Source organism: Orbicella faveolata, unplaced genomic scaffold (genome assembly GCF_042242905.1).
Source record: "Orbicella faveolata isolate gen_17 unplaced genomic scaffold, um_ofav_v1 contig_48, whole genome shotgun sequence".
In the NCBI taxonomy this organism is placed as follows: Eukaryota; Metazoa; Cnidaria; class Anthozoa; order Scleractinia; family Merulinidae; genus Orbicella; species Orbicella faveolata.
Window position 1 is genome coordinate 9115672 of NW_028301578.1, and position 19787 is coordinate 9135458.

A 19787-nucleotide genomic window follows, 5' to 3' on the forward strand; every position below is an offset into this window, starting at 1 on the left:
AGGGGTTTTTACAGAGTAAAACAGACTGGAAATAAAGAAAAAAATAACAAGCTCGGAGGAAAACAAACGCATTCAGTTAATATGTCTCGAAAGCCAATTGTCATCAGTCTCAAAGGATCTGAGTTTGAAGTGGAAAATTTACATTAGAGTTTGTCTTCGAATCGTAAGGAGCTAGTACTTAATAGATCCTTCACTTCAAGCGGGTTTAAGCAACTATTGTATTTTCTTCATATGAGTAATTACATTCATTATGGAAATTTGGCTTTATTCACTCTTCAATGAATCTCTCTTTTTTCGAATCAGTTAGGAATTATATGTCAATAACCGTTTTTAAACAACCTCGAAACACAAGGGTCGCTTTCTGTTTCTAAACAGACATCCATGTCTTATACACCCAACCTTGGTGGATTCTTTTTAAGGTAGTTGATGAATTCACTCACCGGAAGTCGATTTGTGCATTATCAGTTAACCTTTATCATTCTTAAAGCATGAAAAGGGTAAACTACCGGAAGTCGAGTGGCATAGACAGTGACAGCATGGACCTTCGTCGCTCTTGAGACTGTAACAAGTGGTATTAAATGTCGACGAATTAATATGATTCGCGTGGGGCCACTGAACTCATCATTTTCTAAGTCGATCTGACTCGTCGGAAGTCGAATCCGGCCAGGGATAAAGGGCAAAACTCTCCTTTCAATCCATCTCACCGGATCGGAAGTCCTTTCTCTGCTGAATGACTTTATTCCTAGAATGAAAACCAGATATTCTCTCGGGTCTTGAAGCCATGAGGAAACTGTGTGTAGTAAGGTCTTGAAAATCGTGTTTTAGTGTACATTGTAAGCTAGCGACTTCGACACATTAATAAAGTTCTTATTTTATCTTATCTTATCGGTTGGTCGGATTATGACTGATCTCTTTGGTTTCGTACCGCGTGCAGGCAGATTAAAATATCGAGCATAAGTTTCGATCTAATTAGAGTGATGAAGCGAACTCGTGCGTAGCATTTTAAACCAGGAGCCATAATCGGGGACGGAGACCGTAAGCGCGCGCCATTTTTAGTATTGGGGTTGTCCCCATGATATGGGACAATAATTCTATTTTTAGAACAAATTGCACCATCGCCTGAGGCACACGCGCGTGCATGCTGCGAGGATTTTTACGGATGTCGCGCGGGGAAATGGCGTCCCAAATTCCCCAAATTTTTCATGCTTTTGGCTCACAACTCAACGCGTTTGCGTCTATTGGAATTTTGCTTAAGTATTTTCGTCGTAAGGTGCTCCAGTTTGAGTGAAGTAAGACAGTGTCGAATTTAGGTATGTTCCGCTTTAAGCTTAGATATGTATCGCTGACCAAGTTGTGTTCCGACGGATGCTTCTTTTACATGAGCTGTACATTACTCCACTTTAAATTTCACATATGCTGAAGATTAACAGCTTTAAAAATAACAGAGCAAAACACTAGCTGGATATATTTAGATATAGCAGAGCTTCAGGACGTCATAGTTTCCTAGCTCCTCTTGCCACACGTTTGCGAGGAATTTGTCAGTCCATCGCGACCGAAAAGTAAAACAAAATAATTGCTAGTTTGAGTTTCGCCTGAATTGTAAGCAACGCTTGATGTTTCATCAAGGCCCAATAACTTTTCGTCCGTAGATACTGCTCAGTTTTATTGGTGTAAAATTCCAGTAAATTCTCTGTTGTCGATGAATGAGAGCGCCCGCCGATGCGTGTTTTGTACAGTCAGTAAACATGACAAATTGTACTTCCGCCGCACTTTCGTGTGAAAACGTACATCGAACTCAAACAATAACTCTATAGTTTTTAAATATGTGTAAGATTGATAAATGTTTGAGAACATATTAAAAGCTAAGCTGAAAATATGCGAATAAAGCAGAAATAATCAGCAAAGTTACGCTTTCTTTAATCAACTTCGAATAACGATTTCGATTTTGTTGATCGAGTTTAAATTACCAAAACTCCTTGTCTATTTTTGTTTTCGCAGTGTAAAACTTCACTATGCTTATGTTGAAGAAACACACATGATGTTAGTAGCCTGTTTTGCGTTCGCGAAATTTGTTGCAGCATCTCCGCACAAACGATAACGAAAGAAATCTTTGTCAAGATTTGTTGACATTGAAACTGACACCGACTTGCACTTGAAAGTGCACGAGCTGCACTATGCAAATGAGCTAATTGTACGCGTCAGACTTTCCTTTCAGAAACTTTTGCAAACTCACCAAACAAGCAGAAACAATAAGAAACTATCAAAACAGGTTTTGGTTATGATTAACCATTGTCCGAGAAACTCACAAATTAACTCGATACCAGAGTAGAGAGTTTCCTTGCTATATTCTTAAGTCAGAACAAACGCAAAAACATACGCGTAAGGTCACAACTAGCGCGAGCAGATCTTATTATTCATTCCCAGCGCGAGATTGAAGTCTTGTTTTCGACCCTGAAAAACCCACCTTTTCCAGTGGCTCAGAGCATAAAACTACATGTAAGCGCCCTGGTTCTTAGTCCCTGCCTTATTCCCTGCCATCGCTGTGAAAAATACGCAAGAGAATCTCTCAACTCTCACTATTTGATCATGCAACGTGACAACATCCACGCGAGAACCCCCGACATGTGCGTGGATTCGCGCGGATATATGACGTCAGGATGGCGCAATTTGTTCTAAAAATAGAAAAATTGTCCCATATCATAGGTGCGCGTGGATCCCAAGACTTACGGTCTCCGTCCCCGATTATGGCTCCTGTTTAAACCCAATAAATTTTGACAAGAAATCGATGCCGCGTAGATTTACACACTGCACTATTATATATCGATCTTGATATTTGCAGAAAACTAAGAACACAAACTGCGAACTGGGAAAGTAGAGGAGGAGTGATAATTAGTAACTAGCCCATTAAGATCCATTAACGAAGCCGAGACGTTGAGTTACATTGAATGGCAGCTACTGAATGATTTTTTTTTTTTTTTATGTAAACATGAAGTCAAATCTATGGGTCACTGGTGGAGTTTCCTAGTAATTATAATACAGTTATGGATACTTAAAGTTCTGATGCTGTAAAAGACAGTGCTAACTGACCACCCAATTTTCTGCACAAAATAAAACTCAATAACTGATTAACTAATTTACTTTATATTTTTCCTTAATTTTGTGATTAATAAATTGATCGATTTCTAGGTGTGTTGCTTCATTTATTTAATTTATTCGGCATGTGATAAAAAAAAAAAAAAAAAAAAAAATCAGTTTATTTTTATGTTTAACAAATGTCAGCAAATATGGTTTAGTGCATCATACATGTTTTTTTTTTTTTACTCCTAATTATTTTCTTTCAATGGATTGACTTTCGCGATTAGGTCAACCGCCGTTATGCTTAAAGCTGCTAATGGCCACATTTAAGCTGTTCTGTTCTCGTGCTTTCTCAACCAATATCATTTTTGAAATATATATAAAGAAAAGCAATAATAATAATAAAAATAAAAAAAATAATAATAATGGTAAAATAGTTCGAGACTATATATTTGCTATTGTATTGGTCCTGCAATACAACCAGTTTGCTTCACGAATAGAAACAGAAAAACTGCGCATTCACAAATATTTTATATGGATATGGTCAGTCAGTTTGTCCGCATTCGGAGAATTTATAATAGAAGAGTGTTCGTCTGTGCGATAACGTATGGTCGCAGGCCTGTACAAGAAGGCTTCACTTTGTTGTTATACCCAATTCCGATCTAGTCCTGCATATTTGAACTACGCAGAAAGATATAACCAAAAAAATCAGGCTTGAGCGGTTATATCGCGAACACAAACTTACCAGCTCCCATGGCCAGTTAGCTTGATGGCTCAGTTGGTAGAGCACTGCACCGGTATCGCAGCAGTCTTAAGCTTTGTAGATGTGATGATCATTCTATATCCTTTGACCTTTCTTCGCACTTCAACTGCATATGATCTTTTATATATCCACTCCTATTTTTTACCATCTAGCCATAGGGGTATGTCTATATTACGAACTCACAACGAGACCAACGCCTAATTGGTTTGATAGCCTAGTTGGTAGAGCACTGCACCGATATTGCAAGGATTTTGAGTTCGTATCCCGTCCAGGCCTGGAGTTTTTTACAGTATTTTTTTTCTTTTTAATATTTTTAAGCTGTTTTTAAAAGTGGCTGTTATAACTACGATGGTCACTAATGTTTCCACTTAATTAGACTTTAAGATACACTAAGCGAATTTCGGATTTTTTACTTTCTGAAAGAGATTTACGGTTAAGATAAGAGACGGAGATACGTAATCAAGAAACTTGCCACGAAAAAAAAAATCATTGCTTTGTATTCGTGTACAACTCTTTTCGCCTACTAAGACTTGGTATTTTAATCGAACAAATATTCATGTATATTGAAAATATAATTATTTATTGCAATTACGCATGCTATCCTAACCAACGAATTAGATCTAACCGCGCAAGTAAATTAAACCAGATCTGGAGTGGAAGCTGACCGCAAGCAAGTCGGAGTGAAAGCTACATGTAACCGCGAGCAAACAGGAGTGACGCACCGCAAGCAAACTAGATTGAAAACTAACCACGACAAACAACAGTAAAAACCAATGTAAGTAGAAGTGTAAACTAGTCGATTACAGCTCGAAATTTAGACTTCTGATCCCGACTCGAGTCCCGGACTCAAAACCCTAATTTGAGATCCTAATTTGAAATCCATCTCAAAGTTCTGACTCAAAGAATGGGAATCCTCACTAAAATGCCAGCTGTCATTTCGTCTAAGTGCCTAGTTTCTGCTGACTCGCTTTCCTCAGTGAAAATGATCAATATAAAAATATTGAAAACGGATAGTGGGTTATATTTTAAATTTCAGGAATAGGAGATTTTCGTAGTAAGTTAAACGTAACTACGATTGAAAATGATTTTTCGAAACATTATACGCCATTTCAGAGAGATTTCCAACGAGTGACGGAGGACATTAGTTTTTATGAGTTTTTGAGAGATGAAAAGTGCCGGGACTAACACTGAAACAATTATTTTATTTATGTCATTGCTTTGATATTCGTCCTCTAAATTCGGAAATACATTAAACGTTTGGGGAAAAAATCATAAAGTGGACAATATAAAGTCATTCCGAATTAAGAAAAATCCAGTAAAACTGGTTTATTGCGGAAGTGCAAATTCATCAAACCAATTGACACAGCTAACAAGAGATTACTTCCTCTCAGTTGAGCTTTGACATCGCCACAAAAAACATATCACCTGACAAATAGGAGAATAGTAAGTAATTACTAGTAGCAATAACATCACCCTTTATAAGTATTGCGAACTCCTTTTTTTTTCTTTCTTCTAGCGTCTTATTACCTTTCCTGTTTGACTCTTATTTTATTTTCTTCATTTTGTTTTTCCTTCGTAGATGTTGAGCGCAGTTCTTGCCATATTGTCATTCACAACAATGCTCAAAACAGAAGAGTTTGGCGTTTTCTTTGAAATGGAAGAAGACTCTTTCTTCGTAGATGAAGATGCTTTTTGGATTCGAAAGGTCGACTCGTTGTTTTCCTGTTCCCAGATGTGTGCGAGGAAGGCCGTTTGTAAAAGTGCAAGTTATATCACGAGTGGAGAGACCTGTTCACTACACAGAGAAACAAGAAAGATGTATCCGGACAGGCTTTTAAAACAAAAAGGTTCTTCCTACGTAGAAAAGGTGTGTTAGTCAGGAACAAAGAAAACTTTATAGTAATTGCCTTTTCCAGGGGTTGCCGCAGGGGAGGGAATTATTATAATAAGTATAGGTAATTGTATAAATGCGAGTGCAATGAAGGATTTATATTACGAGTGATATTTGAAAGAACTTTCAAATTTCACGAGTATCGCAAATCCTTAAGTGCTGGAGCTTTCATACGATTCTTATTTATTAAATGACTGAGAAAAACGTGCCAACACGCGCGCACGTCAATTTGCACTGCAGAGCACAGCAGTGCAAATTAAGAAGTAACGATGAATTGGCTTTGAAGACAGTATTCCACGTTTTAATTAGTACTCGAAAACTTAATTAGTCATTAGTCAACGATGAATTGGCTTACTCTCGAGCAATCACAATGCATTAATTTTCTCAGCCATATAATAAGAGATGTAAGGATGGCCTGCAACCTCTAAGTCGTCTCGCGTTAACCAAAACCATAAATATTAATCACATTTTCTTCTAAGGTGTTCATGTCGGCTCTAAATAAATAAGAAGATCATGGTTCTTATGGTCAAAACCCCAAGCGGTTAGGTTAACTAAATGTTTAAGGACTTGCTATTTAGGTGTAGGTGATAAGAGCAACGGGTTATTTTTTGCTTCGGTTCATTCTTCTGTGTTTGTTTTTCAAATTCGTCAGTCAGTTGATCAATCAGTCAGTCACTCTGGTAGCCGTTCGGGCCGGTTGATTGCTGAGGCGGGCGGTTAATTAGCCGGTCGAGCGGTCAGTCAGCTAATCGGTAACTTTCGTATTCTTTTTTTTTTTTTTTTTTTTTTTTTTTTCCTGTCAGGTTCTTCCCGCAGAACCTCCAGCATCCTATGATTTTGAGAACGATTTTGAGGAAATTCCTACTTCACTTGGTAAGCTCTGGCCTAGCGCATTTCAGATATCTTCTCTATATGCAATAAGTTCTACAAACCCCTCTCATAGATTTCATTTACTGTACGTTCTGAGAATATTTCTGTTTATTATATAGACACCAGTGTTTTATTGCAAAATACACCACTAGTCAAATCCATACGAAACCACCTCCGGGTATTTTCCATATCCTCACCAATGTAGATTTCGATGATTTCACTGACATAAAGTTTGTCTCTTAATTTGCACTTAAATTCTTTGGTGTATGATCGAAACATCTTTAGGTCTGCCTCGAAAGTCTTCGGCAATCTTCGGTAAGCTTCGGAAATCTTTGGTAATCTTCGGAAATTTTCCAAAAATGTTCGGCAACGTTCCTGTGATCTGGGGAATTTTCGGAAATCTTTGGAAAGGTTGGAAATTTTCGGAAAATCGTCAAAAACACTGTCATCGGTATGTCTGTATAATGAAAAGAACATTACATGTTAGCTCGTTGAAATGAATTTTATGTTCTTGTGGCCCTAACATTAAGGAGTTTAAGAAAACCACAACTGCAACATCGACGACAACGTCGTTAAACAAAAGGTCTAATGAGCAGAACAATGGCTGTGCATGTGCCTTATAATTATTGGTACATTTCTTTGCCGTCCTCTGCAATCCAACAACGTGAAATTCAGCGTTTTCTGGAGAACGTAAACCACGACGGATAATTTTTAAGATTTATGTTTCGAGGTTTACGCTGATTTTCATATTCAGTTTGGACAGCTTTGACAAAGAGGAACAAACTAAATGACTAAATAAAGAGTATCGCAAGATTCGTGGGTGAAGTATAAATTCATTTTTTCACCGATGTTTCCTTCGGCGTCCCCGTCGTAGGTTCTTATAAACTCCCTTATATCTTACTCGTTCGCTGCGCACATTATTGAGATATTGTTCTTGCCACTCGAACATAAAATTCATATCTTCATCCCACTGTGTAATATCCTCTCTTATCACGTAAATCTGAATACAATCGCTTACAGAGTGGATACCGCAAAGAGTAAGCCGTAACCGCTAATAATGCATCAACAGCGGTAATGAAAGTTAAACCCCGATCCTACACTACAAGAGAAATTTAACCTCCCGCTTACCCTCTTGAAAAACATTCTCGCTGAAGTCTTGGTCTTTTCAGACCACTAGACAAAGTGCACAACACATTAACCTTCGTTACTGCATAAATGACATACATCACTGCATTCCCTCCATAGATACTACTCAACCACCCGTCCTTAGTTCGTGCTGGCCACTTAGCTATTGGAATCCACCATTGCCTTCGGGTGTGTACTGGATAGATCCAAGCTATGGATCTAAGAACGACGCTTTTCAGGCTTACTGTGACATGGACACTGACGGAGGAGGTTGGACTCTAGTGTGGAGCTATACATTCACTAATTATAGTCACTTCATAGATACATCAAACGCTGTTACACCCAGACCCAATTGGCCGGCCACTCTGGGAGTAGATGTCCCCATCTCGACAACTACTCCACTAAGTGAAACAGACTACAACGCCATGGACTTCTCGCATTGGAAACATATTGGCTCAGAGATACTGATCAAAAGCAACATTGACAACTGGTGGGCTTGCTATTCGTTGGGTGGAAGCTTGGCTGATTGGCGACAAGGAAATGCCGTCTGCGCGGTTGTAGGGAACGTAACTGGCACGTGTCTCTATGAAGATACCAGAATGCTTACCATTGCACCGAGCGAAACCTGTGGACCAAAATTCATAGCAGAAGGCCTTTTCTACCATTTTGATGGTTGTATAAAGAATTTTTGGCCCATCCATGATCCATGTGGATTAAGCCAGGAAAACAACTTGAAAAATGTGATTAATCCCCATGGGAGTATTTTCGTTCGCTAGTTAAGAACCGATGTATATTTATACCATGCTGTAGAAAATAAGCTAATCAGACTGCGGGAAAACCGTTATATATTCGACGTTATTGCATCCAACCCGGCTTCCCACTATGCGAAGCCCTTATGACGCATGGATTGTGTTGGCCACGGTATTTTCTATGCCACGGTATAAAATAGTTATGCAGCTCGTAGTACATAGCATGGGATGTCCCACTTGTCACTTTTATTCTCTTGATACACACACTTGCCTAAAGGCTCGTGTGGTTGCTGAGAAATGAAAAGTGACCCTTGGGATTTTAATCCATGGTATACCGATCAAAACGTTGCAAGTTACTTCTAATAAAGTGTAAGGTACTGTAATGTAGTCAAATGTAGTTTAACGTAACACGATAAGATGTGCTGAATTATTGCAACATGGTCCTGTGTTATTTGAAATAAGAGTGTATCAAAAAATAATAATAAAATAAAATAAAATAAAGCAATTTGCACTTGAGAGTCAGAAAAAAAAAAAAGAAAAACTAATTGTAAATTGCTCGCTTACGTTTTCCCGCGCTTATATCAGCTGCACATATTTCGTTTGCTCAATGGGTTGAGCTCTGTGCCCGTTGTGATTTACCATAGTGATTTTTTGGTTTTACGATAGTCAATTAAATCCAGTCTATAAATTTAAAGCAAGATGAAAATTTTGGCCCATACATATACTATATATCGCCAATAAAGCCCGATTTCCCAGGTGAGGGAAAGATCATGACGATGGCAATGACGATGGCGATGACGATGACGATGACGATGACGAAGATGAGGATGATGATGATGACGATGACTATGATGATGATGATGATAAGGATGATACTTTGAAATAAAAAGGAAACTCACTGAATATAAGGGTTTAGTAAAGTAAAAAAAGATAGATGAAATATAGAAATACCTAAAACATGGCAGCAAACTGGTACGCTTGTTAATGTAAACAGTCCGTCTATCTATATATTAAAAATAAAATTATTTCTATTGAAAACAATACATGTATCAAAATTTCACCTGTTGAAAGCAATATTTAACTCACTCGCTCCGCTCGTAATAATACTTGTCAGTTTTGTATTGAGAAAAAGAAAACTGTTGTTGCTATTGTTGTTGTTGTAGTTGTCCAATAATAGGAACGAGTAATTCCCCTAAGATAAAAAAAAGAAAAAAGAAAAGCTTGTCTGTCTTTTCCTCGAGGATTAATTTCAGAGAAACTGTTCTGTTTGCAGTTTCACGAATATAGATTTCGATTTACGAACACCAAAAAATTACCGTGCGAAATAACAGCTCTCGCATAAATTAAATGTCAGAGACATGGCACCTGTAAAACCAGATACACTAATTTTACGTGGCACCAATGCAAGGTTAAGGGCTGGTTCACACTAGCGACGGAATTGGAAGCGGAGTCGGAATCGGAAGTGCAAGGAGCGTTACGATCCAGTGTAAATCAAAAAGCTGAATCGGAAGCGGAGTCGGAAGCTCGACGGAATCGGAGCCAGAAGGATCAGAAGAGTTTCTTTTTCTTGCGCTTCCGCTTCCGCTTCCGTCGCTTCCGATCCAGTGAGAACAAGGTGAACGGAATCGAAAGTGGAAGCGGAATTATCAGCCAATCAAAAAACTCATTACCAGTCTCTTTCAAACTTAGAGCAAGGAAAAAAAAAAAAAATGGCGGCTCTAGAGGAAAAACTGGCAGAGGCTGTAAGACAGTTCCCCGTTCTTTATGACAAGTCCTGCAGGGACTTCAAAGACAACAGCAAAAAAGCTAGCATGGGAGGATGTCGCTAAACAAGTAGGACTTCATACCGGTATGTATTGCGGTACATGTAGTGACGTTCTCTCACAAGGTTGCCAAATTCGCCTTGACTTTTCCTGTTTAAAAATACTCCAAGTACCCACAACCTTCTCCTTCCTTGGTTCCCTTGCAGACGTCTTCTTCATCGTGTGAGAATTAAAAGCAATAGCAAAAGCAGCAATCTCTCGTCATCTACCAGGTCTGCCATCTTGAATGTTTACAAATGAAAGTGAGGCTTACGCTGAAACCGAGGCTTACAATTCCGCGTCCGTCGTACCGATTCACACTAGATCAGAACTTTCTTCCGATTCCGACACCGCTTACGACTCCGCTTTCGTCGCTTCCGTCGCTAGTGCGAACGAGCCCTAAGTGTCATTGTCAGAGAAAACCGGGCAAGACCAAAAGATCGAGGTCGGCCCTTTACCCGGCCTTCATCTTTTCACGGTATAAAAACTATCCGAAAAGGTTAACAACCGTGACATTTGCCGAGGTAGGCGTTCGTATTTCGTTGAGATATCACCGCAACATGATTTTGGCCTTTCTAGCGGCTTAAAATAGCCGAAATTTCGGGCAACTTTAAGTGACACTAAAAGATACTTCGTATAGTCCAGACACTCGATCCTCATTTTTTTGTACTATTTGGCCCCTTGTTAGTTGACTGAGATATATTAACCGATGCCTTTTGCTTTAATTCTACGGTCTTCACAAGGTGTCAAATATCGCTGCCAGATCGTTAATTAGCGCGACCTAAATTTTAGCCATTTTTTACGAGTCGTTTTTCAAAATTGCGGCGGCTTATTTCCACAGCGGCTTATATCAATATCCATTTTAGTTAAAATTGCTATCTACAGGAAAATCGAAGTAACAGATCTCGCGAAGTCCAGTAAAAATCATCAGTTAGAAATATCTCCAGCCAAACGAAGCGGCCTAGCGGCCATGTAATTTTCTATTTGTTGCATGTAAACACCAATAAAATAACGCTCGAATTATTTAACTTTCGCTGCTAAAGGCGCGATTTACCGTATCAACGCGATCTTTTCACACGTGAAAATGCATGTTATTTTTCCGTGTGAAAATATCATGTTTTCACGCGAAAGCTAACCTGGCATTTCCTTGATTTTTATGTAATAAATCATCACCTTTCTTTTGTCTCCTCGGGTAGAATAGGGCCATAATGAGAAAATACAAGTTATGAAAAAAACTTTCTTGCTAAACACTTCCCGCTGCGTGTAATCGCTGCTATGTCAGGACTGCCATAGGAAATCTTTCAGCGTACGATGTTGTCGTTTGTATATAGTCGCAGGTTAGTATACCGTGTTGTTTTTCAGTTTATTGCCATCCTAGTTTTACATAGCCATGTTTACATTAGAAAGCTGGAAAATTAGCGCTTGCTCGCAATTACTTTGACGACTTTTTTTTTCATATTCAACTTTGGTAATTGCAACTTTACACACATAATACCTTTAGTTGTTCAATCTGATATTAAACGTCTACGTAATGTGCCTCTTACGGGTATTACACTGAAACTTTTACTTTTAACAAGACTAATTTAATGTTGCTCCTGTCGATATTCAGCTCGAAACCCCTTGAATGCAACGAAATTCGCTTCAAATGATTTTCATCGACCCTGCCAAAATAATAATAATAATAATAATAATATAAGAGGAGTTTTTATTGTGACAAAAACTAGAGCTAAGCTTTACAAAATGCTATAATATTTACGCAATTTGATGTCTGTTAAACCTGTACAACATGTTTCCGTATCTCATCATGATATCATGGTTACTACAACTAATACTACTACTACTATCATCATCATAACATTAATTAACATATTCCATACAAATTGGTATATACAAGGTAAAAGTAAGTAAAAGAAATAATAATAATAATAATAATAATAATGATAAAATAAATAAATAAATAAATAAATAACTAAATAAATGTAGTCAGTATCCGATACTTGGAATGGTAACTCGAGAATATCTACAGTAACAAGAACTGATACTGAACTGATTTGAAGGCAGGCAAAAATAAAACGAAATAATGAAATAGATCGTTAAACAAGGAAGGAAAGTTGTTAAGACAGTAGTGTATTTTCCTGTCCAAGACGAAATTTCGATTTCATTTAGTTTTTTTAACTCAATCTATTACATAAATTTGTTTTTATTTTTGGCATTTAAGCCAGCTGTAACCTTTTTTCTTGTTCTATATCATTTGGCTTTCTGTGGATATTCTTGGGCCACTAGTGAAATTATTTTAATTTTGGTATTTCCTTTGGTGACAAATTTAAATTTTAGCTGGCCGCACAGCTAAATCGACAAATCACAGCGCGCGTACTAACTGAAAGATGCAATAAATCATCAATCAGGTCTTTATTCTGTAAATCATGAATGACAATCGTAGAAGATCGGAATAAAGTGATATTCTTCGCTAAAAGTTTGACGTTAAATATTTCTGACTAATGATTTTTATTAGATTTTGCGAGATCAATTGCTCCGATTCGTGTGTAGATACCAATTTGAAGTAAACTGGATATTGATAACACTGTAAAAGACAATCAAAAAGATGGCCGTGTAAATATAAAATGCAGAGTTTCAGGAATTTGTACTAGGTATCTTTTAGGTTCACCTAAAGTTGCCCGATATGTAACCATTTTAATTAAACTCGAATTTTAAACTGAGAGGCCAAGATCATGATGTGGTGATACATTTCGAAGAAAAACGCGAATACCTACCTCGGCAAATGTCGTGGTTTTCAATCTGTTCGGATAGCCTAAACACTATGAAAAGATGAAGGTAAACGGCTGACCTCGGTCCTTTGGTCCTGCCCAGTTTTCTCTATAACACTCCAAAGCCTTTCCATTATCGATTGCCTTAGTTTCATAACGAACCCCACTCAAATATGTCCACTCGTCAAAATTTGGTTTGAAGAGTTATAAATCACGATTAGGACAGGTAGCGACACCATTGGTATCATGACCAGACGGTTCGGCAGACGGTTCGATGTTCGCTTCTTACAGTTGTCTTTAAGCGGCTTTTACTCCTCCCTGCAGCGGAACAAAGCCCTCTAGTAAGTAAGTAAGTAAGTAAGTAAGTAAGTAAGTAAGTAAGTAAGTAAGTAAGTAAGTAAGTAAGTAAGTAAGTAAGTAAGTAAGTAAGTAAGTAAGTAAGTAAGTAAGTAAGTAAGGAAGGAAGGAAGGAAGGAAGGAAGGAAGGAAGGAAGCAAGCAAGCAAGCAAGCAAGCAAGCAAGCAAGCAAGCAAGCAAGCAAGCAAGCAAGCAAGCAAGCAAGCAAGCAAGCAAGCAAGCAAGCAAGCAAGCAAGCAAGCAAGCAAGCAAGCAAGCAAGCAAGCAAGCAAGCAAGCAAGCAAGCAAGCAAGCAAGCAAGCAAGCAAGCAAGCAAGCAAGCAAGCAAGCAAGCAAGCAAGCAAGCAAGCAAGCAAGCAAGCAAGCAAGCAAGCAAGCAAGCAAGCAAGCAAGCAAGCAAGCAAGCAAGCAAGCAAGCAAGCAAGCAAGCAAGCAAGCAAGCAAGCAAGCAAGCAAGCAAGCAAGCAAGCAAGCAAGCAAGCAAGCAAGCAAGCAAGCAAGCAAGCAAGCAAGCAAGCAAGCAAGCAAGCAAGCAAGCAAGCAAGCAAGCAAGCAAGCAAGCAAGCAAGCAAGCAAGCAAGCAAGCAAGCAAGCAAGCAAGCAAGCAAGCAAGCAAGCAAGCAAGCAAGCAAGCAAGCAAGCAAGCAAGCAAGCAAGCAAGCAAGCAAGCAAGCAAGCAAGCAAGCAAGCAAGCAAGCAAGCAAGCAAGCAAGCAAGCAAGCAAGCAAGCAAGCAAGCAAGCAAGCAAGCAAGCAAGCAAGCAAGCAAGCAAGCAAGCAAGCAAGCAAGCAAGCAAGCAAGCAAGCAAGCAAGCAAGCAAGCAAGCAAGCAAGCAAGCAAGCAAGCAAGCAAGCAAGTAAGTAAGTAAGTAAGTAAGTAAGTAAGTAAGTAAGTAAGTAAGTAAGTAAGTAAGAGACTTCGTTTTATGAGGGTGACACGCAACAGTAACTAACATTACTGATGAAGTTGTGGTCCTACGTCTTCGGCTTAATTTCGTAACAATGTCGTCTGTTCGTGTCTGGAGCTTGGACGTGAGACGGTTCATTCATTCGAGAAGACTTCTTGCTTCGTCCACGTGCGCTATAAGCCTTCTGTTTATAGCGTCTTTTACTCACGAACTCAGCTACATTAGGAAAACAGCGCACTATCCTATGGTGACAGAAGAGTAAGTTAACATTATGTTTTTTATCTTAATCAGATCAAAAGGTCTTTCTCAATTTTTGGTGTCTTAGGCCTCGTCCACACGTATCCGGATATTCTTGATTCCGCAACTTTTTATTTCCAGATACTACTTTTGTCCACACGCATCCGGCGAATTCGGCAGCCAATCCAAATATTTTTCAATCCACTCTCCAGAGTGAAAAAAATAAATCCGTAACGAATCTGTGTGGACGGTAAATCCGGATATTTTCAAATCCGATGACGTAGCCAAATCATGTCCAGTCTCTTACCGAACAGTAAACCAATATGGCGGCACAACGTGTAGGTTTAGTTTCTCTAGGGTGAATCTGGATACCATCGGATGGTTATGGACAGGCGAATTCGATTTGAATACGCCACGTGTAGACGGAGAAATTTTTGAATCCCGAAAGAAAAAGTTGCGGATTCAAAAATATCCGGATACGTGTGGATGGGGCCTTAGGACTCGCCTTCAAGTCGATGGTGCAGAAAGAAAAAAAAAAAAAAAAAAAAAGAAGCAAATTACCAGTTAATGTGAAAATACTTAGTACGAAATAATGTCAATATTTTTGTGAGGCTAAGCGGAAACTGGGGCCGCACGCAACGTATCAACAAATCGTAGTTTACACAGGGATTCTCTTCACTGGCATGGACTTTGACACTATGATATATCTGCCTGTAAAACCTTGGTTCTTGATGAAAAATGTTGACTTTGGCAATAGAAAGAGGTTGAAAGTCAGCTAGTGAAATCATTTAAGGTATTTATATTAAAGTGACGGCGTCAAATTGGCGAACGCACCCTTAATCTTTCATTAATATTAGTATTTATCTATATACCGCATAAGTTAGTCGAACTAATTTGCGTATATAGAGTGATCGTCAGCGTTAATTAGATGATTTGAACTGAGGTGTCTCAAAATTATTGACATTATTTCGTGCTAAATATTTCACATTAACTGGTAATTTGTTTAAGCGTAAAAGCTAATTTGTAAAAGTAAATATTTTCACGTACAATTTTCTACGCTGGAAGCACAAATATAGGCAAATATTTGCGATCGCGTCCTTGTTTATCGTAAGCAAACTTCGTGTGACTGATTCGAATATTTCCCCCTGGTGACACTATTTTCACATTGCCATTCCTTGATTCAGGCTTACTCATATGGATCTTGCCTTAAGGCTACTTTTCCGGCACCGATTCCAAACCATATTCGAGCGATCAATATTCGACCCGATAAAGACTGAGCAATCTGTCGCGACTGGAACTAAGCAACAAATGCAATTAAACTACAGCCAAAGAAATATAGCTGTTCATGGTTAAGATCCCAAAGCGAAGGCGATTCAAAGTCGTGTTCCCGAATATATAAAATAAACTTTAAACTACGCGGTAGTCCCTAGCTTTAGAATGCTCAGACTTGCTCCGACTACTACGAAAACCACAAGGTGCGTAATAGTCTTTTGCATATATGACGTATGACGTATGACGTCATTCAAAATGGCGCAGAAAATGCAGAAATTCGACAAAAAAAAAATGTCAAAATAGGTTGAAAGCACAGGACGCCCAAGATTAAGAACTGTGTTCTGGGAAGGCAAAATTAAACCGCACGCAATGCGTGCAGAAACGCTGACATTTAACTACCGTTTCTAAAATGCTGGCTAGAAAATTGGAAAATCAGTAAACCGGCAAACCAACGGACGCATCAACGTAACTAGAAGAAACTGAAGGTGCAACCTGTGTGTGGAGTGAGAGGAATTGAAGAGAATGAAAAAGCATGAAAAAATAATGCAGATCTAGACTAAGATTTTCAGGCGCGGTTTTTTTTAATGATGTACTCACATCAGTAAAAGAAGCCACGTGGCTTTCCATTTTTAAGAATTCTCTTAGTTTTTATTTTACCCCTTAGTTTTACACCAATATAATACTTAGATATACTTTGATTGTTCTCTTTTATTGTATTTATCTAGAAAAATTATACTTCATAGATATGTAATTTCCTTTGTGTTCAATTTTTAAACTCCTTATACATAACTCTGCAGTAATTTTTAAATTCTGAATTTGTTATCATGTAGTCTTAATTTTACGCAGGGCCCCTTTTGATACCAGCCTATGACTGATGGAGCTACTCTGCCTAAATGAAGATGACATGACTTGACGTGACTTAAGGAGTGGTGGGACTGAACAAAATCATTTATGTAGTTTCTGTTGACGCTGACTGTAAGTGGCGGTAATCATACGGTTTCGAATTCAATTTGGAATTAATTTGCACAAGTGAGTTTTTCAAAAAGCCGAAATTGCAGGAGCCGCTTCGGCGAGTGCAATTTGAGCTTTTTGAAAAACTCACAAGTGCAAATTATTTCCAAATTGAAAGAGAAAAACTGTATGATTACTTATTGATAATATAAACATGAAACAATTTGCGGGGAGAAAGTGTCAGAATATCTTTTTTGACGCCATTTTTTTTTTTTTTTTCATTCGAGAAAACTTTTTTCAAAGTTTCCGCTCAAAATTGATCTCATTTTTCGTGATATCATTGACTCAGAAAATTTCCTATTGTCTTTCAACCAATCATAATCCAGAATTACGATGTGTAATTTGTACTGGTGATACACGTTTTGCACTGTTGTTACTCTTTTTGCACTGGTGTTACACTTAAACTGCACTGCTCTCAGCCAATCAGAATTGAGTAATTTTTTTATGTATATTATTATTCAACGTTATCAATCCAAAACCTCTAAATAGCACCAAAAGAAGTGATTTGTCTCCCCTAACTTTTGATTATTGGCTATTTAGCGATTTTTTCAGCCCTTAATAAGGATCCATTCAGAAGAGTTTCAAGTCACGGCCATAGGGAAAAAAAAACACAATTTACAAGCAGCTAAAAGAAACATCAATAACTTGAGATGTTCCAATGTGCAATAAAGGGGAAGGTGGCCATTGGTCCAGTAAATATTGTCAAACAAGTTGTTTCGGAAGGAGTTTTCTGTATTCAGTTCAATAGGCAAGCATGATTTCCACCAAAGTTTTATTCTTAAAAGACACAAAAATTCATTTCACTGAAACATATATATAAGAAATATATTTCAAAAGCCACCGTTTCCTGGTTCTTGTTTGATACAGCTGATATTTGTTTAACCTGTCTGCTTGGTTTCTGATGCAAAATATGGCCAAAAGGATCTTTGTGTGATGTACACAGCATTACAATGATCAAGAATTGAATGTTGTTTTGTTCAATCACTACTCGTTTAGTGTAACATATTGGCATATTGCATCATAAATACAGCAAAAACCAGCTTGCAAGGAGCAACATCTTTTGAAGTCTGGCAAAATAGGTTCTTTTATTTTGGGAGTACTCATTGGCAATTTAGGCCATGTGGGTTTTTAATTAGGTTTTAATTTCTGTGAAGGTGATGAATGAGTTGAGTACTAGAAAAATAAATAAACGTAGGTTTGAACCGTTTGGTCCCTGAACATACAGTAGTTATTCACAATTGTATTATTATTATTATTATTATTATTGTTATTGTTATTATTATTATTATTATTATTATTATTATTATAAGTCCTTAAAGTCTTGCCGCTTTTAACTCATGGTGCCGAGTTCAATCCGTGAGCCTAGGAGAGTCATAAGTCTGCTGGATTACTTGATGGATAGAGTCCTCCTAAGTATGTGAGTAATTCCAAGGAGGACGGTCTTCTGTAGCTCTGTTATTCTAATATTGCCTGGGATCTTGCCGATGCAGTTTTCTGTTCCCTTCTTGACTATAGTGAAACGTATATTGCATATTGCATGCATGGTTGTTACTGCCTATAGTTGAAAACTCAAATGCACTGATATCTATGTGAAGTAAGACCAATACACTATTATTAACCATTTCAGTATTTTGCGAACAGAAAAGAAAAAGGGGTGAATTAATAATCAGATTACAAATTATGTATAATAAATTTGAATCATTAATTATAAAATTATTACTTTCTAACTAACAAACCATTTAAATATATTTCATCACCTAAGTAAATCACTTAATACGACTTCTTATAGTTTTGAAGATATTTAACAATTATTCCATGAGCGCGCGTTAGATATGAGATGGTAAATAGCCAACGAGTTGGCTGTAACCAATCTCATATCCAACAAGCACGAATGGAATAATTGTTTTATTAAATTCGGTGAGTTTGTATACTTGAAAATTATAGCTTAACTTTATTGGACTTTAATTTTACTAAGCGACCGGAAGTCGAGGTGGCAAAAACAACAACAAGGGGGAAATCACATGACATGCGCGTCGTTTGTAAAATAAGTTGAATGAAAAATTTGAAAGCGAAGCAAGCGAATTTGCAATCAAATAGAATTCAAGGAACATCTACCACATGAAGGAGATATAACCTTGGTCAGAAGGTTTGAAAAGCGTTCAAGTTCGAGTCATGGAGAAGAGCCGAATACTTGTGCACTTGCACATTGCCGTTGTAATAATGCTGCGGAAAACTTTTATCGCCATGTGACACAGACGTTGTGCCAAAATTATGCTCGACAAGACCTCTTTCAGGATTTCCGTGCTTTTAAAGCCTTGGCATTTCGAGCTGTCAGTGTGGAGCTGATTGTTGGCCAGATTCAGAGTCAGGGACAGAAACTATCCGAGCGTCACATTCACCTTCAGAATATCCGAGGCCACCCTGGTGGTTTTTCGTGGCTGGTAAAGAACCGGGCTTACTTCGGTTCAGCTCAAAACACTCAACTCCTTGAGGTGTTTTTCGCAAGGACAGAATTGTTGGCGCTAGCTGTCGTTGATTCTCTCGTCCTCGTGGCCAAAAAGAGACCGAGATAAAACTAGGTCGTCCTCTGTAACTGTGCGGGATTTTTACTCTCGACCGATCCGAGCTCGCTTAAGTCGAACAGTTTCCTCATCTGCTCATTACAAATGAGCAATGATACCTGTTTTCCTGAGGCAATGATGCCTGTTTTCCTGAGGTCTTTTACAAATGCTCAAATAATTCATTTGCCTGGTCAGAGATAGTGGAAAACGGTTTGTTGTGCGGCGGCGTGCGAAGGAAATGATCAATGGCGGCTCTTCTGGATTTCGTGGATGAAGTTTTGTAATACGTGCCATCTTTCTTCCTCGCAGAAGTGTAACAACACTTCAAACAAACATTCAGTTCTTCTTTTGACATTTCTTATATCGATGTGGAAAATTTGATGCCACCAGGACGAGTAAGCC

General features: G+C 38.2%; 1 protein-coding gene across 1 annotated transcript; it reads left to right on the top strand.

Moving 5' to 3' along the window:
* Positions 1-5340: 5340 nt before the first annotated feature.
* On the top strand, positions 5341-8528 carry LOC149096418 (uncharacterized). Its single transcript, XM_089281429.1, has 4 exons — positions 5341-5713; positions 6382-6409; positions 6533-6602; positions 7845-8528. Exons 1-4 carry the CDS (start codon positions 5418-5420, stop codon positions 8498-8500), a joined length of 1050 nt encoding a protein of 349 aa, XP_089137555.1. The 5' UTR covers positions 5341-5417; the 3' UTR covers positions 8501-8528.
* The last annotated feature ends 11259 nt before the right edge of the window (positions 8529-19787 follow it).

Bases quoted from the DNA above. Each gene is read 5' to 3' on its own strand.
- LOC149096418 (XM_089281429.1), top strand. From the start codon at position 5,418: ATGTTGAGCGCAGTTCTTGCCATATTGTCATTCACAACAATGCTCAAA. The intron at 6,410-6,532 runs GTAGCCGTTCGG...TTTTCCTGTCAG, and splicing joins TCAATCAGTCAGTCACTCTG to GTTCTTCCCGCAGAACCTCC. The intron at 6,603-7,844 runs GTAAGCTCTGGC...TTCCCTCCATAG, and splicing joins GGAAATTCCTACTTCACTTG to ATACTACTCAACCACCCGTC.